We start from the raw sequence: 19,270 nt of genomic DNA, 5'->3' as shown, positions 1-19,270 counted from the left end.
ATATTTTTAAAAATAAAATAATTAATTTATATTAGTATATTTTATATAAAATTATTTTATAAAATTATTTCTTATAGTAATTTATAATATAATATTTTATGTAACAATTTAATTTAAAATAGTATATTTATTTACTATATATAATAGTAATTTATTTTATATAATTTATTCATAACATATGTAACGGTATCCTTATAATTTTAATTAATAATAGTATAAATTTCAATACAAATTAAAAAATATATAATACTGAAAAAATAATTATATATATATATAATACTTAATATAAATTAAAATAATTATATATTAATATATATATGATAAAACTTAATAAAATAAATAATATATCAAATTTAATTAATTTATATTATATAATAAAATTTAAGTATAAATATATTATCATAAAAATAATATTTATATATATTAATATTTTTATTTATATATCTATTTATTTAATAAAATAAAGAGAAAAAAAAAAAAAAAGTTGTTCTCACTTTCCGTGGGTACAAATTTTAATGGGTTGATGCAGAACAACCCAAAACAACTTATTTTGATCGGAATAATCCGTTCCCCCCCTTTTCTTCTACCGTACGTTTGGTTGCAAATTGAGAAATATCCCGTGTTGTTCCCGTGTTGTTCCGAGATATTTCGGTACCAAATGTAGCCCTAAAGAGGAATGAATAATCCGGCAGATACCAATACATCCCACTTACATTTTGTTTAGTCTCTAAAATAGTTGTTTGCATTTTATACGATTTGGTGTGCACATTTATATATTTGAAAATGAAACTTATACTCATGAAAGGAACTGGAATATGACAAATTGATTATCAATTACAATTCTAGCTAGTTACAAGCGCGACATGAACGGCATGTAATATGTTCATAATTAAGTAGTTGTTCATTCTTTAAATATTCAGAAGAGTCTTCTGTGAACAATTTTATTTCGTGGATCATATCACGCGCCAAGAAGACACTGTCATCAAACTAAAATAGCCTTATTGAGATTTCTTTCATTTACCCTTTTTAAATTTTTTGAAAGAATTAATTAGATGTCCAAGAAATGGCACTCTGACCGGTTAACAGTGACACGTCTAACAAGAAATTAATAATCGGTATTAATTAAGATTTAAGAAGACTTAATTTCTCGGTATATTATTCACATAATGGCATCGAGCAGATAGAATTGTTTTTTCTTGTTTAATTAATTGTTCGCCCTTAATCGGCATACTCACGATGGTCGCGGGAGCAATTGGAAAGCTAGCAGCAGTGTCTCCCTGAACCGCGTCAAATTTAGTCTCAAATTCTGCCCATCAACGTACACCGGCTTGCTCACGTTGTATCCTTGATTGTTGATCGACCACGGATCGGCGAGAATTGGATGATCCCCTGGGTACTTGTCGTACAAGGTACTCTCCTGCACCTCTATGTGGTACTCAACATACTGTAGCCCCATTTGTTGTGCCGGCTGACCATAGTACACCTCCGACGCCCAGTCGAGCCCCCACGGCACCACTTGCAGCAGTACAGCCCCCGGCGGAAGGAATACCATATTCGTCAGTCCAGCACCATGAACCCCCATCAAGACCCCACATCCGTTTACCAGCTCCGCGAAGCTTTCCATCTTCCACATTCTCTTCGGAGCGGCAATCTCCACGCGGAAGCCGATCTCTCTCGCCGTCTCAATTATTTCGTCTTCATTTAGCAGCGCTCGTGAGTTACGCCGCGAGATGAGGACCACGGTCGGCTCCTCGGCTCGAACTACCCGATCCGCCTTGAGGGAGAGGGCCTCGTGGAGGAAGCGACGGAACTTCTGCACGGAGATGCCGCTCGGAGCGTCGGACACGTTGCATGCAAGGTTTCCGTGGTACTTGAGGCCAACAATGGCTGCTGGGAAGCAGTGGACTTTGGCAGGGCCGACGTCAGCGAAGGCGGAAGAGGCGGCTATAATTTCATCCGCAGCGAGGCGGGAGAGGACGCGGCGGTACTTGTGCGCCCACCAAGGTCTGAAGTCTGTGGCAACGAGGCGGATGCGGGAGCGGAGGTGGCCCGTCGTGAGGAATAAGGGGATGATGAGATCGTTGATATCGTGGAAGAAGTTGCCGGCGAAGCCACCGGTGGAGAAGATGACGGCAGGGAGGGGGTGGGTGATGTCGCAGGGCGGGGGGTTCGGATGGCCGCCGACGATTTGAATAGGCGAAGTTTCCTGCATTGCTTCAGGGTCGAACTTCCTTGGATACGGGCGGAAAATAATGTCGGAGTTGCGAGGCAATTGTTGGTTGCCGACAAGGTAGACTGCGGACAACGAGTGGGAGGAGGAGGAGGCAGATGTGGCTATCCTCACGGCGGCTGAGGTGATGCATACATCGGAGCTCCTATCAGACGTGCAAGATATGCCATTCTGGCTGAGCTCGCTCTGGGCTTCACCTGTTTAAATCATTATAACAAATTATAAATAATATTTGGAATAGATCAGCCTTTAACTTTCTATTCAAGAATCGATTAGATCAAGAGCAAAGACCGAGCAAAGCCGCAATAGCGACAAAACTAATAAAATTTATTCTTGGAGGACAAGTTTCTTATAGTTACTATGCAATTGCTGAGTACAGTTTGCGCTAGTATGTTGTTAAATCAATTTCTCTTAAATTTTCGTTCAGCTTTGCTTATCTGAGCGCACACATCGTTCAACTGTCCAGCTTAATTATTTTCTGTATTTTCTCTTTATCAATCTTAATTAATTGACTTAATATTGCTGAAAATAACTACAATTTAGTTTCCATCAATTTTGAAGCACATACAAATGCACATCTTCTCAAGAAAAGATTCTACAATTGATGATTTTTTAATCACAATTTCAAATGCTTATTAAAGAGATTGATTGGAATATCCAGTTGCCCAAAAAACTAATCATTTGTCTTAACTAGGTACTTCCTTGAGTGTTCTATTTCTTTTGAGCACTGTGCACATAGTTGATTTGTTGGTTGGCTAGCGTGGTGCCTACCAGATTTCTTAAAAAAAAAAAAAAAAAAAAAAAGAAAAAAGAAAAAAGAAGAAAGTTCTCTCTCTCCCAACTTTTCGGACCTGGACAATTATTTTAAGTTAAGTTTATTAAATTGAGAGTTGATGATTAAGGAAACCTGGCTAAGATTGCTACAATGAGCGCGAGAGTACTGCCATATCAACAATTGTGGATTATTTTCTTTTAGTTTAAGCTTATTTAATTGAAGAGTCGATGACTGAGGAAACTAAAGATAGCTACAATATGCGGTATTGCACTGCCATTTCAATAATTGTGCAAGGGGACGTAATACTTCGTAACTGTGAAATCGTCTATTAACCTATATGAATTCTAAATATTTTTGTCACGTAGCAAATTTTTCTTCATCCTTACTAGCTCTTTTTTTGAACTGATCTTTACTCTTGGCTTTTCTCCTCCCCTCCTCTCTATTCAACCTATATGAATTTTCAATATTTTTGCCACGTGGTAAGTTTTCCTTTACCCTCACTAACTTTTTTTTAAACTAATCTTTACTCTTGGCTTTTCCCTTCCCCTCCTTTCTATTCAATGACCTGTAATCAATGTGCTCTTTAATTTATACGTTCCAATTTTTTCCTCTTCAATATTAGTCCTTTCTTACCGACCGTCCCTAGAGCAAGTGGCAAAGGGCTTGGTGGTTAGTACCCGAGACCCAAGTTCGAATCCTAGTTGATTCACATTTCTAACTAAGTTTATTTCTAAATGAAATAAACAAAGCGGGTAGCGTGCTACCTATCTCTCAAAAAAAATATTAGTCCTTTCTTCTCTTTTAAACAATTCATAACCTACAAAATTAAAAGAGAAGAAGATAAATAGTTATTACTTTCAGATCTAGAGATTGGGGAAGAGCAAGAAAATCCTAAAAGCCCTAATCCGTGCCAAGCTAACTCGACTCGACCATCCCTAATCAAGAAAGTGCTTCTAGGGTTTTTATCTATGTCGATCTCTTCAGATTATGGAAAAAGAAGGTAATCGAACGGCTTTTTCAGTAGAGTAAGCTAATTGGACAACAATAATGTACGGATTGAGGAGTAGGTTTGGAAAACGAAACCCTAAACCTAATTTTTCTTTTCTTTATTTTAATCTTGAATTCTTTCTATGTATCCACTTAGGATTTAATTTATTTGCATTGTTTTTGATTTGGTGGTTGCATCAACCAAGGATTTTATTTATATGCATTATTTTGATTAATTTAGAGGTTAGTTTTAATTTCATAATTGATGTGGCAATTCTGGTCCGCAACTTCTGACCATCCCATATCCAAAAGGCGGCAAAATTCTGCAAACTTTTATAAGGTTTTCATCGCTATCGTCGTCATCATCGCAACATTATCATCTCCATCTTCATACGATCTTTACAGGTTTTTCATTTGAATGATTATTCTGGGCAGTTATCTGTTTTAAATAGTCATATTGGTTAGTTCAATTCATACATTTCACTAAAAAAAAAAAACACACACACACGCTTGAATTTTTATTTTCCAAAGTCCTTTCTTTTTCCTCTTCAATATTTTCTGTTTTTTCTTCTATTATCTATCCACCGTATCGCACGAGTTACTACACTAATTTTAATATATTTTTCAGGAAGAGGGCTTTCAATGAAGCAACTAACAACTTTATAAGGGCCAAAGTAATCAAAACCGTTCAATTCTTACCCATTTATAGGTAGCCACCTAAACTTTTAAAACTTTTTATTTATCATCTAATCTTTTAAAATTTTGCAATTAATCATCTTGATTCGTATTTTGAAATTTTAAAATGATTAGTATTAGCCACTGGGTCAACAAACATAAACGATGCATGTTAGTTATATATATGTCTTCTTGATATCAAAAATCAATTTCATGAGTATACATGACTATAATTATCACATTTAATTCAAGTACTAAGGCTTAGTTTGGTATTGAGGTCTATCTAACGCTATTAGATAAAATCGAGTTGAGAAAAAAGCATATAGGGATATGCTTCTGCGTTCTCCGGTGGGATCGCAAAAAATATATCGTAACCGACTCATCGCGATATGCGGAACGCAATATTACGGAAACAAACAGGGTATTTTTCCAACGTACTTTCTCACCACACGTAACGCAATCTCCCCGCAATTCCAAACGAAGCCTAAGAATCAATTTGTGTACTGCAAACTAAATTTTAATATCAAAAAAATACTTCTCCACTGTTAGAATATGTTCTTATTGTTTCTTGATCATTTTAGTAATATTAGTCATTTCATGTTGTTAAAAATACGAACCTAGGTGGCCAATAGCAAAATTTTGAATATTTGGATGGAAAATTTTGTCGGATCATTGGCACTAACAATTAATTTCAAAAGCTCAAGCTATTAAAAAAATATAACCAATTTACTTGAAGCGAACAGACACATCACTCAAGAGTCTCAATTAATTTGGCCTAATCAGCCTCTCGCTATTTCAAATATGATTCAATCCAACCCGACCTCCCACTATAAGACAGGATGCTAGTCTCTTTAAGCCAACAATAACTAGGTCCAACCAGCCTTCCGTCGCTTTGAACATAACTCGACCTATCCCGACCTCCCGCCGTAGGACAGGATGATTATCCCACCAATTCTCCCTTTCCCTAAGACCTATATAAATTCGCAATATGCAGAAATCAAACCCGCACAAAATTCACAGCATATGAAAATTGAACTCATGACTTATGTAAAAGTATAGATAATTCTAACACATTTTGTCCAATTTCTAAGAGCAAAATGGAAAGTACATAGTTTTTTTTGGATAAATGTACAATGACTTTCGATGCTTTAGAGCTTCATCATTGCAATAGGGGCTTCCGGTGGCTTAATCACGTGTTGGAGTTTGAAATTCTTTTGATGCTCCGAAGTTTTAGTGCGAAGGTACTCGCTGACTCTCTACTTAACTCACCTCGCAAGTGGAAAATCCTTCTAGGTCACGAACGTCTACGGGCCTCCATCATGGGATGGCAAAGACGAGTTTTGTTCCGAACTGCTCTCCCTCAATAACACATACTCTTCCAATTGGGTAATATGTGGAGACTTCAACTTCACGACGAACCAATCTGAAAGGAAAGGAAACCCTTGGAGTTCTAAAGCTATGGCCATGTTCTCTGACCTCATCAGTAATCTCGCGGTCATCGATCTACCTTTGTCTAATCAAAATTTTACTTAGTCGAATATGCAACACAGACCCTCCCTGGCCAAGCTCGACAGATTCCTTGTCTCAACGGAATGGGACCAATCCTTCCCTCTTTGCAAAGTTAAAACTTTCCCTAGGATCACTTCTGACCATACCACGATCATGCTTACAACGGGGCTCCCTCCCGCGCCACGATGATTCCGATTTGAGCATGTTTGGCTCACTAAGGAGGATTTCATTTCCAATGTACCGGCCTAGTGGAACGAAGTCTCTCGCAAGAATTCGGCCATCCTCGCTATCACGGCTAAGCTTAGGCACTGCAGAGTTTGAATAAAAGAATGGTGCAGGACGCACTTCCACTGCATCTCCCTAGCTAAGAAGCACTTACTGACGGAACTTCAAACTATTGACCAACTAGAGAAACTACAAAACTTGCCTCAGGATACACTGGACAAGCGGGCTGAGCTCAAATCACAACTCCAGCTTATCTTAAAGGAGGAAGAAATCCTTTGGAGGACTAGTGTCACGCCCCGGATATCTCGTTCCCCGGGCACGCCGACAAATCCGCCGTATACAAAGGAATTTCCCCTGTATACGAAGCGTCAAAGTACCTGAAGAAATACGATACTACAAACAGTAGCATAGAGCTGCTCAAAAACTAAATAACTGAGTTTCATATACATAGCTAGAATCCAAAATACAAGGCTACTCGCATTGGCGAGTTAAACAACTATGTACATAAACTCCAAAACAACAACTACCTGCAGTAGGGGAAAGCCTCTAGCTCTGACTGTCGGGTAGGGCTCTAGCTCGCAACGCCCTTGCCTCGATCCTGGTCGGCGGAAGATGCAGCAGCCGGCACCTGTGGCTCTGCAAAACAGGAGTAACAACTGGGCGTGAGAACTACTGTAAAAACAGGTAGTCCTCAGTGGGTGCCGCCCAAAACAACATCGGTCTACCCACTAAGTCTACAGAAGGGAGCAAGAGTAGTCAGAAAAGCAGGAAGTAAACTCTACCGCTATCAATTACTACACTATCATGCTCTATACTAACCAACTGCAGGAATTGTCCAATTTGACCCAATCCAATCGGGACTGTAAACATACCCGTCCCGGGGACTGTGAATACACCCGTCCCTGCCCCGTTGTGACTGTCCAGCTACCTCCACACTAACTGGTCCGTGGAGAGCAAGTCCAACTGGCATGAGCGACACCAACGCGAAAGCACAAGCCTGACTCCGGAGTGGCACTCGTGGGCGCTACCCAACCGAGTATGCAGCGTATCTCTGTCGAGCTCAAACAGGCTCTGAAAAGCCAAAGTCAAGAAATCGACTCTAACTGGTCTAACAACCAACGAGTAACGTGCTCTCAGCACAATCTGACGCCAAAAAGGCGATACGGGTCCACCGTCACTCTAACGGCACCCCACAGTCCGGAACAACCTGAACAACACTGTAAAAATTCACTCGGCATACCAGCACGAGCGTAAATGTATACTAAACCACCTGGAGTACTCGTCTCGAGGATACTGCGACAGTACAATTTAATAACGGCTCCTAGAGCTAAATCAGGCAGTTTAATCAAGTGACAGGTCCAAATCGCAAGTTTTCTCCTAATTCAATTCCCAAGTCCAACATGTATAACCTATTCAATTTATTACCACATGCTCCAAATTCAGATATGCAATCTACCATTTAATCCATGAATTCGAGCTAGAATAGATTATCCAAAAATTGAAAACTATACATGTCGACGATTAGAACTTAGGAGTCAAAACCGATGTAACCCACCTCTCAAGCAACTCCTGGCAGCGAAGAAAGTGGCCCGGATCCAAAATGATCCCTCGCTGGTCCGTCGAAGTCCCCGGTTCTCCTGCTGCGAAGAAGTAAACCCAATTACACTCAAAATCACGAAATCTGTCCAGAAAACAGCAGCGAAGAAAGCATTAAATCCGACCAAGCTAACCTTATCCAAATTCAGCAAACAAGGGTTCTGAAGCTTCGTCTCAAAGTCACGAATCCAATGGTCCAGGTTTCGCTGAATTCCGACGCTCCTACGCAGAGAACGGGCCAGAATACGAAACGTCGACGCTGGAACCTGCGAAACAGCATCTCTGAAATCTGCTCGGCAAACAGTAACTCAGTAAAAAGGGATTTCGACAGAGCAAACCTTCTCCAAATCGGGCGAGTAAGGATCCTATGAATTCGTCTCGAAGTCTCGGTTTCAACGAACTAAATCTCGTCGAAATCCGATGCTCTTACGTCGCGTACGAGCTGAAATACTAACAGTCAACGACAAGATCCTGCGAATCAGCACTTAAGCTCGAATTGATGATATCCGAAGTATGCGCAGCAATTCCACAGAGCACTCACCTCGATAGATCCTCAAGAGTCGGCGCAAAGTCGAGGACGACAGAAATCCACGCCCGCCCAAGCTCCTCACAGCACCAATACGACACAACGTGCGCCCGAACGGCTCCGCGGCACCACGTCGGCGACGAAACTCCACCCGAACTCCACCTTGCACACACTCGGTTCTAGAGAGAGAGAGAGAAGAAAATGCAAAGTTAATTAAGGAGGCAGATGTTGCAACCCTCTGATGAATAAGCATGCATGCATGCATGCATGGGGGCACGTGTCATCCTATACATAGGTATAAGGATACTACAACTAGGGCTAAACAGCTCTGTCTAAAGGAGGGTGATGGTAACACCAAATTTTTTCACGCTATTGCCAACGGTCGAAAGCGTAACAATACGATCGAACTCATCGTTGATGACGCCAATCAGCAAATCGCCAACGAAGAACACAAGAGATCCTACTTCTTCCAATTTTTTAAACGAGTGCTCGGCAGTGCAGAGGAAATCACACCATCCTTCGGAAACTGGAGCGAGCTCTATTACTCTAACAGAGTGATGGACCTCGACTCCCTAACAGCACCATTTACCCTCGACGAAGTCAAGACAGCAACCTTCCAACTAGGCAGCGAGAAGGCCCTCGGGCCGGACGGTTTTTCGCTAATTTTCTTTCAAACCTTTTGGGAGGTGGTGAAAGAATACATCTTTTTGGTCTTTTCTGACCTACAGGACGATAAACTATTCACTGGCCCTACAGATTACTCATACGTATGCCTCATCTCCAAAAAAGAAGGAACATGCAAGGCCAAAGACTTCTGACCCATTAGCCTCCTTAATGGATACATAAAATCATCTCCAAAGTTCTGGCCAATAGACTTGCGCTTACTCTGCCATCCATCATTTTCCCAACACAATCGGCCTTTCTCAAAGGCCGGCTGTTAGCTGACTCGTTTGTCACAGCAAGCGAATTAGTAAACTGGTGCTCTAAAGCCGGTAAGGAATGTGCAAGCATCAAGGTCGATTTTGAGAAAGCCTTTAACAACGTCAAATGGTCATTTCTTAAAAGTATACTGCACTGGCTTGGTTTCAGTGACAAATGGTGGGCTTGGATTGAATAATGTATTTGCAACGCCAAAGTAGCCATTCTAGTGAACGATACTCCAACCCCATGAATGAAAGCAAGGAAGGAACTCGGACAGGGGGACCCTCTCTCCCCCTATCTCTTCTTACCGGTGGCTGACTGCCTAGCAAGGTTGACTGAAACTGCAAGGAGGAACAACCTGCTGCGCGATATTGGACTATCTGATGAGTGCCAGACGGTGCTAATCCAATACGCCGATAACACAATCAACTTCTGCAAGCCAAGGAAACGCTTCATACACAACCTCCTGTTTCTTTGGAATACTTTTGAATGGGCCTCTGGTCTACGAATTAACAAAGACAAATCGGAATTGTACTACGTGGGGGCCAACTCACGCAAAGCCGAAAGACTCGCTAACATTATAGGATGCAAAGTCGGCAAGCTACCATTCCTCTATCTAGGACTACCTCTGCACAATAGCAACTTCTTAAGGAGGACTGAGCTGTGGTCATTAATCATATAGGGGAGAGAATCGAAGGCTGGAAAGCTAAACTCCTATTATTTGGGGGAAAACTCACTCTAGTCAACTCGGTTCTCACCAATTTGCCTCTCTTCTACCTGTCTATCTTCAAAGCACCTTAGTGGGTACTGCACCGGATAGACGCGCTCTGAAGAGCCTTCTTCTGGAAAGAGTGCTCCACAATCGCTGGTGGTTCATGTCTGGTCAACTGGAAATCCGTCTGCAAAAGCAAAAAAGAAGGTGGATTAGGAATCAAAGATTTGGAATTTATGAATCTCACTCTTTTAAGTAAATGGTGGTGGTGCTTTTTCAATGAGCCTAATCTTCTGTGGTGCAAATTGATAAGGACCCTCTACTATGTCAGAAAAAGGCCACTGCACGAGGGAAGTGCCTTCGTTCCTTACTCACAGTGGTGGAAATGTGTAATCTGTTGCCGAGATGTGTTTAAATGTGGAGTTACCTACGAGTTAGGTGACGAAAAAATTATCAGACTGTGGTCTGACATCTGGATTTGAAAAACCCCCCTAAGCATCCTATTCCCTAACATCTATCGGAGAATTACGAACATGGAGGCCCGAGTCTCCTAATGCTGGAACTCCAATGGATGGAGATGGCGCTTCATATGCCACGGTTTCGTGGTGTCCGAATCTGACGAAAACCGTAGACAGCTAGCGAGGCTTAAAGTCTTGCTACTGAGCCACTGCCCACGTAATGGACCGGATTCAACAAAACAGAGGTGGACCTCCAACCAGCTATTTACTGTTAAATCCCTATACGTATTCCTTACTGATGCTAGACTGCGAGTACCGACGTACCAACACATCTGGAGTCTGAAAATTTCGGTAAAAATCAAAGTTTTCATTCGGCTGCTTCTCCGAAAGAGATTACCCACTGCCGATAGATTGCTTCGCCAAGGCATGCACGTAAAGCAACACTGCGTCCTATGTGCTGTACTACCGGAATGCTGTGACCACTTATTCTGCAAATGTGTTTTTGTACGTTACCTTCTCTTCTATGTGAAAGGATTGGATGTACCAGACGACCTCATGGGGGACGTCCGAAGTCTCTGGGCCAGACTCTCTACCATCCCTGTACATCAAATACGGACAAAAGGTCTGACCACTCTGGCTGCAATCTGATGGGTGGTCTGGAGGGACAGAAACAACTTCGTCTTCTGGACAAATCTGCCCAATGCCACCCGGTCGCTAGAATGTGTCAAACTGCTATTGGACAATTGGACTGCTCTGCTCTGACATTACACTAGTTTCTCTCTCTTCTCTCTCTTTCCCTACCTTGCCACTTCTTTCTTACGTCTTACCTCTACCTCCTCTTATATGCTTTTCAGAAGCCTTAGCTGCTTCTATTTTGTATGCTCAGTTCATATCACTTAATGAATGAAGTAGGTAGCAAGCTACATTTTTTTCAAAAATATATATATATAGACAACTAGACCATTGTTCAGCTGGCTCTTGCAAATTTGCTAATTGAATAATTGTGATGGTGGTGACCAAGCTTAGATGAGATTTTGTAAAGCATCAAAAGATAAGAAAAATCTCTCTTTCTTCTCATAGATAGAATAAAATGCTAGATTTGAAGAATAATTAAATTGCGGACATCTTGATTTTTTTTTTTTGGAACAATAGAATGCAAAAAAATGGTTTCAATGTGTTTTCAAGACTGAAAAATATCAAATGCGGGACGTGCTGAGAATAGATGCTCTTCTTTTTACTAAATAACTATGTTTTATAAGAAGAATGAATTAAGCTGTTTGATAAGTTGAAGGGTGAAATTGCCCAAATTTAAAATTTAGAATTACTGAATCTCTAAATATTGATAGGGTATTTGTGTAATTTCTATTTTATTTTATTTTATTTTATTTTATTTTATTGTATTCTGTCAATGTAAGCAAACAACGTAGACACCATTTGTTAGATATGATTAGGGGTGTGGATGGTTCGGTTTGGCTCGAGTTACAAGATAAATTGAAACCGAACCAACCAAATTCGATTTGAAAAATTCAAAAGCAAAACAAAACTAATGGTGTGGAATACCAAACCAAACAAATCAAGAATTTTTGTATGGTGTCCATTTGGTTTGTCGGTTTGAACACTCAGGTTTTTAGCGACAATTTATATTTTTATTTTATTAATTTTCTAATTTATGATTTCTTAAGTAAACTTTTGAAATTTACTTGGTATATCAAGTGATAGTTTTCATGTACATAACTATATAGTAGAGATGTAAATGGATATGGATACTTGAATTTTATCCGAATCCAGACCCGAACGGAGTGGATTTTATCCGATGTAAAATGGATATGGATTCATATATGGATATTAAAAAAAAAAACCCAACGGATTAGGTATGGATATTCTAAAAAAATCTGAACCCGAACTTAAATCCAAACAAATTTAATATAATTTAATATATAAAAAAGTTTTAAACCATTAGATCTGAATCTAAAGGTTAAAAAACAAAGAGTGTGTTTCTGGAAGCACGGAGCCTTCCGTGCTTCCAGGTCGTTTTCCATGTTGCGACTTTCGAATCGTCGATCAGCTCCGTTAAACTTGATCTAGAGTATTTGAAGTACCTAGAAAATAAATTATGTGATTTTTCGATATTATTTGCCTAGTGAACGAAGGGGTTCAAAATCAACGGCTGAAAATAAAAATCTTACAAACGTGATAATATGACATTAAAATTTTAGATCAAAGATATTGATCTTGTTTTATATAGTATAAAGAATTTTCTATCAAAATTTCACGTGATTTGGGTATTTCTACACCGTTAAACTTGCAAACGGCTCACTACAGCTATTAAAATTATTGATTTTGAGCCCCTTCGATCACTAGGCAAATGATATCGAAAAATCATAAAATTTATTTTCTAGATACTTCAAATACTCTAGATCAAGTTTAACGGAGCCAATCGACGATTCGAAAATCGCAACATCGAAAACGACCTGGAAGTATGAAAGGCTCCGTGCTTCCAAAAGCATAGTAGCCTCACTCATAAAAAAAAATACTTATACTTTTATAACCCAAACCAAAATACATATTTTTATAATCCAAACCCTAATATTCAAACTTCAAAACTTTTCCAAATCCTCCCCAAATCCTAACCCGAATTCTAGAGAACAAGCGAAGTGGTTGTAATCTCCTATTAATTCCTCCCCAAGAGGTCAAGAGAATATTTCGGCTTGTTGCTTCCTCCTCAAGAACCAGAAATGCAAACCTAAGATAAAAAAATGTGAGAATTTTTTTAAAAGAAAATTTGAGAATTAAGGTTGCTTTTTTTTTTACGTGGGTTTTTTTGATTCTTCATATTTATATGTCTTCTTTTTTTATTTTTTAAGTTTAGTCTTTTAATTCTAGTGCGTTGTTCGGTAATAAAGTTATCTTTTCTTTTTAATTTTTTTTAAAAATTTTTATTTTATTTTTTTCTTAGTTAGTATTTTTAACTTCACTCTCTTAGATGTTGTGGGTTATTAGGCAACGGAACTATTTTTTCTTTTTTAACTTTTTAGATACCTTTTGTTTTATTTTTCTCTTAATTAATATTTTTAACTTTAATTTCTTAGTCTTATGGATTTTTGGACAATGGAACTATCTTTTTTTAAAAAAAATTTTAGAAATTTTTTATTTTCTTTTTCTCTTAATTAGTAATCTTTTAGTTTTTATGGGATGTTGTGCTATGAAACTATCATTTCTTTTTAACTTTTTTAAAAAAATTTTGTTTTGTTTTTTCTTAATTAGTATTTTTAATTTTAGTTTTCTAATTCTTATGAGTTGATTCTTTAGATCTATATGTCTTTTTTAACTTTTGTTTTGCTCTTATGGTTTGTTAGGCAATGGAACTCATATTTTTTGTAATTTTTCTTTGTTTAATTCCAGTACAGGCTTAGACCTAAAAGAGAAGCATTTGGATTCGGGTTCGGGTTTTGAATTTTTGTCCGAGTTTGGGTTTGGATATGGATTTTTAAAATCCATCGGGTTCGGGTTCGGATTTCGGATTTGGCAGTCGGGTTCAGGTTTTTAAAAACCCGCCCCGAATCCGACCCGTTGACATCTAGTATTATGTATACAAATTCATATAACATATACATATATAGAGGAGTCCGGCTGGAATACTTGTAGCTTAATTCATCAGTCCAATGAATGAAGCTGGTAGCGTGCTACCTCTTTCTCACAAAAAAAAATTTATGTCGACATTTGGTCACAAACAGTTCTTTTCCGAGACATTCCTTGCCATCGTCAATCATACTCAAAGCATTAAAACATAATAAGAAGCTATGAATTGAGGACGGCTTGGCAAACAAGCGACATCATGAGAGCGCCAAATTGTCCCCTCCCATAAGAAAAGGTCTAAAATGCACCAATTATATTACTGATGTGGTATTTTCGATCAATCAGATCCGTTCTTTTAGGTTCATCCATCCCATAATGGTTATTAGAACAATATTTTTTTAATTTTCTCTCAAAAGAAAAAATATGATTAGTTAGAAATAAATAATATTGTGTAAATGTTATAATATAGACTGCCTCCATCATGCATGATGATCTACACGTAACAACCAATTATTTGTTAAGAAATTAAATATTAATTATATAGAATCCCACGTTTTCTGTGGAGAACAAAGGATTAATCCAACAATTTTCTCTCCGGGACCCGACCCACCAGGTAGTTTATATGCTCTAGCCCGTAGCCACCAACAAACTACCTAGGCCTACTATGGTAAATAATTAAGTGTCAAAAAGGGTTTCCCAATTGTTTATAATTCTTACATATAATGTGAGATCTTAAAATTAACTTTTTTTTATTTTCAAAATTTCTATGAATAAGTTGTCATCCATCACTTTGCAGGAATATATATATGTTACAAGCTAGCTAACTAATAATGACGGTAAGAAAAAAAGATATTTCGTCGATATAATTAATTATATAGAAATAGCGTTTTAAAAATAGAAGAATGGCCACGTTGCCAAATAAGGCTTTATTTTAACTATTTTAATATAATCTTATCTCTACTTTTCTATTCTGCATCTTCACTTTCTCCGCAATATAATTGTGCTAGCTAGGCAAATGGCTATCTCGAGTTTGCTTATCTCATATACGAGTGAGCAAAAACAATCATAAGTTTGAGCTATATATCTAGCTAGTAAATTAACAAGCAAGCCAATCTCAAACTAGCTAGCTTATTTGATATAAGTCGAATGCAAGCTGCGCGCCCACGAACGGCGCACTTATAATTAAAGAGTTTGTCTGTCGTAAAAGCGAATATTTTAATCAGCTCAAAACTAAAGTTTATTTCGCAAATATTACTAAATGCATTTTCTCATTTACGTTGACAATACTATAATATTTTAAAATTATTTTTTTTTCATGTAAATATGATTAATTCAATAGTTTGTATAATAATAATTCATTTTTGTTTTTCTTTTTTTTTTATATATATTAATTAGAGTTTAATTAAGCTGACCATGATGAACAAGCTCTTAACTACGAGGGGATCAAAGATGAGATGATTCGCGGAGATGCATGTGCAGACAGTCCTAATCAAACATGTAATTACAAATTGGTTCGTCAATTCGGACCGTGAGAAACGGATAGGACTGGCAAATGTGAATTTTTTCAATATTATAATATCATATTTTATAAATTTATTTTGTATGTTGAACTATTAGATATATTTTTGTATTAAATTTTATATAATATTTTATAAAAACTAAATTATAGATTGCATGATATTAAGAATTTCAAACTGCGCATTTAGAACTTGAGCTCACTCGATTCGAAATTAAACTCGCTCGAGCACAGCTTAAATTAATTTCAAATCGAGCTCGAGCCTAAATTTAAGCTCAAAATTAATTTAAGTTAAACTTGAGCTAAATAAGGAGGAGGATCCTAGTAAAACCATTAAAAACTTTACTTAAAAAAAAAAAAAAGAAAAAAGAATATGTTTTGACATGCCATATATAATTTGGTCGTGAAAAATTGACTTCATTAGCACGCACGTGTAAGGCGACAAACAATCTCCTCAACGAAGTAAATTTGGCCCACATTTCCCCACCCGGGCACGCGAGCCTTCCTGGCTCAAAAGTTTGTGCGCCCGTTATGGCTCGCACAAGCCATTAATTATGGTGTAATTAATTCGAAGAGAAGTTATAGAATTGCGGGGTCCAAAGGTTATCAAAATAATCAATTTCGATTGATGTGTAAATATGAAGCATAATTTGAAAATTGCCATGTTTGGTAAATAGTAACAAATTTGAAAATTGTGTCACCGTCAGCCGCCTCTGCCAGGCACACACAAAATTTAGAAACTATCTCCTCATATAGTTCTGATTGACGTTATTAATTCACTTTTATTATACGACTGATGTTATTATATCGTTAATTATTTTATTTTTTAATTAATTCTGTTTAATAGAATGTACGTGTGAACTAACGATGAAATGCTTAAAATATTTTTTTACGCATCTATATGAACTGTTTGATAATAAAAAGAAGAAACCTTTTTAATCACCTTTATTATTTTGTGCACTACTTTTTTAATGGAATCTAACTCGACTTTATCCAAAGTTAGCAAATTTAAAAGGTCAAAAGAAAAACTCTATCTGTCTAGCTACATATATATCCGATCATATATAATTTTTTTGCCTGCAAAATTGATACAAGATAATTCAAAAGAGCCCTTAATTTGATCCCCAAGGAATTAATCACCAAAACAAAAAATTTTGGAATTGAGAAGAAAATTGAGATCCATAAGAGCTGTGTGGATTAATCTGTTATTTGTGCCATAGTTAGTTTTATTTTGTTTTATTTTTTGGATAGTTTCTTACAATATTGCCCTTATAAAATAGGATTAATTACATACAGGTATCTACAAATATAATGAATTATAAATATATCTCTACAAAATTTAATTTTCATATATTGTTTCTACAAAAATGCTAATATTTTCAAATATTGTCCTTCTTAGGATCTATTAAAAAATTTTAATTAACCATAGATAAAATACTTAATCCTGATTAGTCAATAAGATAAATTAATATTTTTATTCCTTTTATATTATGTCTTTTTCTCTCAATAAAAATTCTAGCAATGAAAACTCTTCTTCTTCCTCCTTTTCCTCTTCCTCTTCCTTTCTCTCCTTTGTGCTAGTTTTAAAATCGTAACTAGAATTTCTCCAATCCATTCATCCACAACGCGTGTTGCTTCGCCAATATCAAAAGCATGTTGCTTCCTTCAATTTTTTTTATAATTTTTTCTTATTTTGCTTTAAAGAAAAGATTTAGGAGAAAATGAATGAGATAAGAGGTTGCAATAATAATGCTTTAATGAAAAGATTTAAGAGAAAAGGAATGAGATAAGAGATTGCAAACAATAATGGATCGGATTGGGTTTTAAAGAGAAAAAAGAAGAGGAAGAAGATGACCATTGAAAGTTTTTTGAGATGACAATTTTACACGATTATACTAGTTGGGGCTTTTGGAGGGACGTATTTATGATAATAAAATCGACATTTTACTTATCTTCTGTTAAAAAATAAATAGTTCTCTAACGGTAACAAAACAGAGTGATATATTTAAAAATATTAAAACTTTTGCGAAAATAACATATAAAAGTTAAATTTTGTAGAAATGTATTTGTAATTTACTATGTTTATAGAAACATGTATGCAATTAATCTTAGAAACTACAGTGGTGTTAGAATTAATTAGTTCTAAGCCTTGGCAGCTTGAAGACACTCGCTCCTAGTCAAGTTTAGTTTTCCCTATCGGCCAATTAATAATAATAAAATGTTTTTTCATTTGTTGTCTCTTTCGTGCCTCCCCGCGTTATCTACCTTTCAAAGCAGCAGAGCCGCTAAGACTTACAGGTAGAGCCTTTCATTTTATCATCTTGGTTGCAATTACTCAGTGAAAAAGGTAGACTGAGTACTGAATATATAGCTGAGGAGTGACAATTATTAACCAAACCCTGCCAATTGAACTACTTAAGCTTGATATATAATTAGAAGAGAGACTATAATTAATTATAATAAATTATAAAACAACCTCTTGCCAGTTTGTGCGTGAGGAACTTGTTGAACTCCTCAACAGCCGCACCGTCTTCCTCGACCGTAAGGCTGAGACTGCTGCCCCTCTCTTTCTTGCTTTTGCCATCGCTTCTGAGGCTGAGGCTGCTTTCTCGCGGCGATACTTGCGACTTCACTTCATCACATGAATAAACAAAAAAATTAAAAACAAAAAAGAAGACGTACTAGTTCTGCATGTCATTAATTTAACTAATTGCATCGCAGTAAAATTTGTATTAAACCGCAATTAAAAACGAAAGGTTATGATCACTAGTAGAAACAGGGAGGCTCACGTGGGTGAAGGGAGTGAGCGCCGCGGCGGAGTATGAGAGTATAGAGAATGGGGATCAGTAGGAATATCATTAACCCCGGCAGAGCCAGCCTTCTTGTAGCTCTCGGGTGACCCTTGGCCATGATGTCTTCTAGTACCAACTGAGGAGAACAGATGCGAACTCAAATGCCACCTCTTTGATTTAAATGCACATATTTATATCCATACATGCGTGCTTTATAAGAGATGGCCCCATATTGTATACGTGGCCTATGGTTGGGGGATCTTATTCTTATTCAAATGAATTCTACACTAGTATAGTAACCAGCGTGTTGCGGCGGATAAATATTACTAAAATAAATTTAATATCTAACTAATATATCAAAAAATTTATATTATTTTAAAAATTAAAATAGTCCAAATATATTGACTTCTTGCAAAAGTATATTAATTTGCTGAAGTCGATTAGCAACAAAATGCTCATAGAATGATAATAAGTATGTCAACCTATTGAGCCGAAAAGCGACATACTGTTTGGGAGAGATTTAGATAAAAAATTCAATAAAAATTAACATTTTATAAATCAAATCAAAACAATCAAAGGGTTAAACTTTTTTGTATAAGTTATATATTTATCCCTTCATTTTTTATGTAAGCTATGATACTTATTCCTTCAAAAAAAATGAAGACCTTTTTAGATCATATATCAATCTAATTTTGTAAACATTCTTATATTAGTTAATAAAAAGAGTCATGGAAGTAGAAAAAAATAAACATACGAAAAGTTATATAATAAA

General features: G+C 36.9%; 1 protein-coding gene and 1 long non-coding RNA gene across 2 annotated transcripts; both read right to left on the bottom strand.

Annotated features, from left to right (window-relative positions):
• Positions 1,096-18,723, bottom strand: LOC109716148. The gene is made up of 3 exons (XM_020241470.1): positions 18,496-18,723; positions 18,183-18,338; positions 1,096-2,427 (listed from the first exon to the last, which is right to left on the bottom strand). Exons 1-3 carry the CDS (start codon positions 18,614-18,616, stop codon positions 1,232-1,234), a joined length of 1,473 nt encoding a protein of 490 aa, XP_020097059.1. The 5' UTR covers positions 18,617-18,723; the 3' UTR covers positions 1,096-1,231.
• Positions 7,945-8,829, bottom strand: LOC109716149. The gene is made up of 4 exons (XR_002217854.1): positions 8,539-8,829; positions 8,336-8,447; positions 8,132-8,263; positions 7,945-8,041 (listed from the first exon to the last, which is right to left on the bottom strand). It is a non-coding gene; the product is annotated as an uncharacterized LOC109716149 (long non-coding RNA).

Source organism: Ananas comosus, linkage group 10 (genome assembly GCF_001540865.1).
Source record: "Ananas comosus cultivar F153 linkage group 10, ASM154086v1, whole genome shotgun sequence".
Taxonomy (NCBI): domain Eukaryota; kingdom Viridiplantae; phylum Streptophyta; class Magnoliopsida; order Poales; family Bromeliaceae; genus Ananas; species Ananas comosus.
Note: the sequence above shows the minus strand (reverse complement) of the source record. Positions and strands in the feature narration are given on the sequence as shown.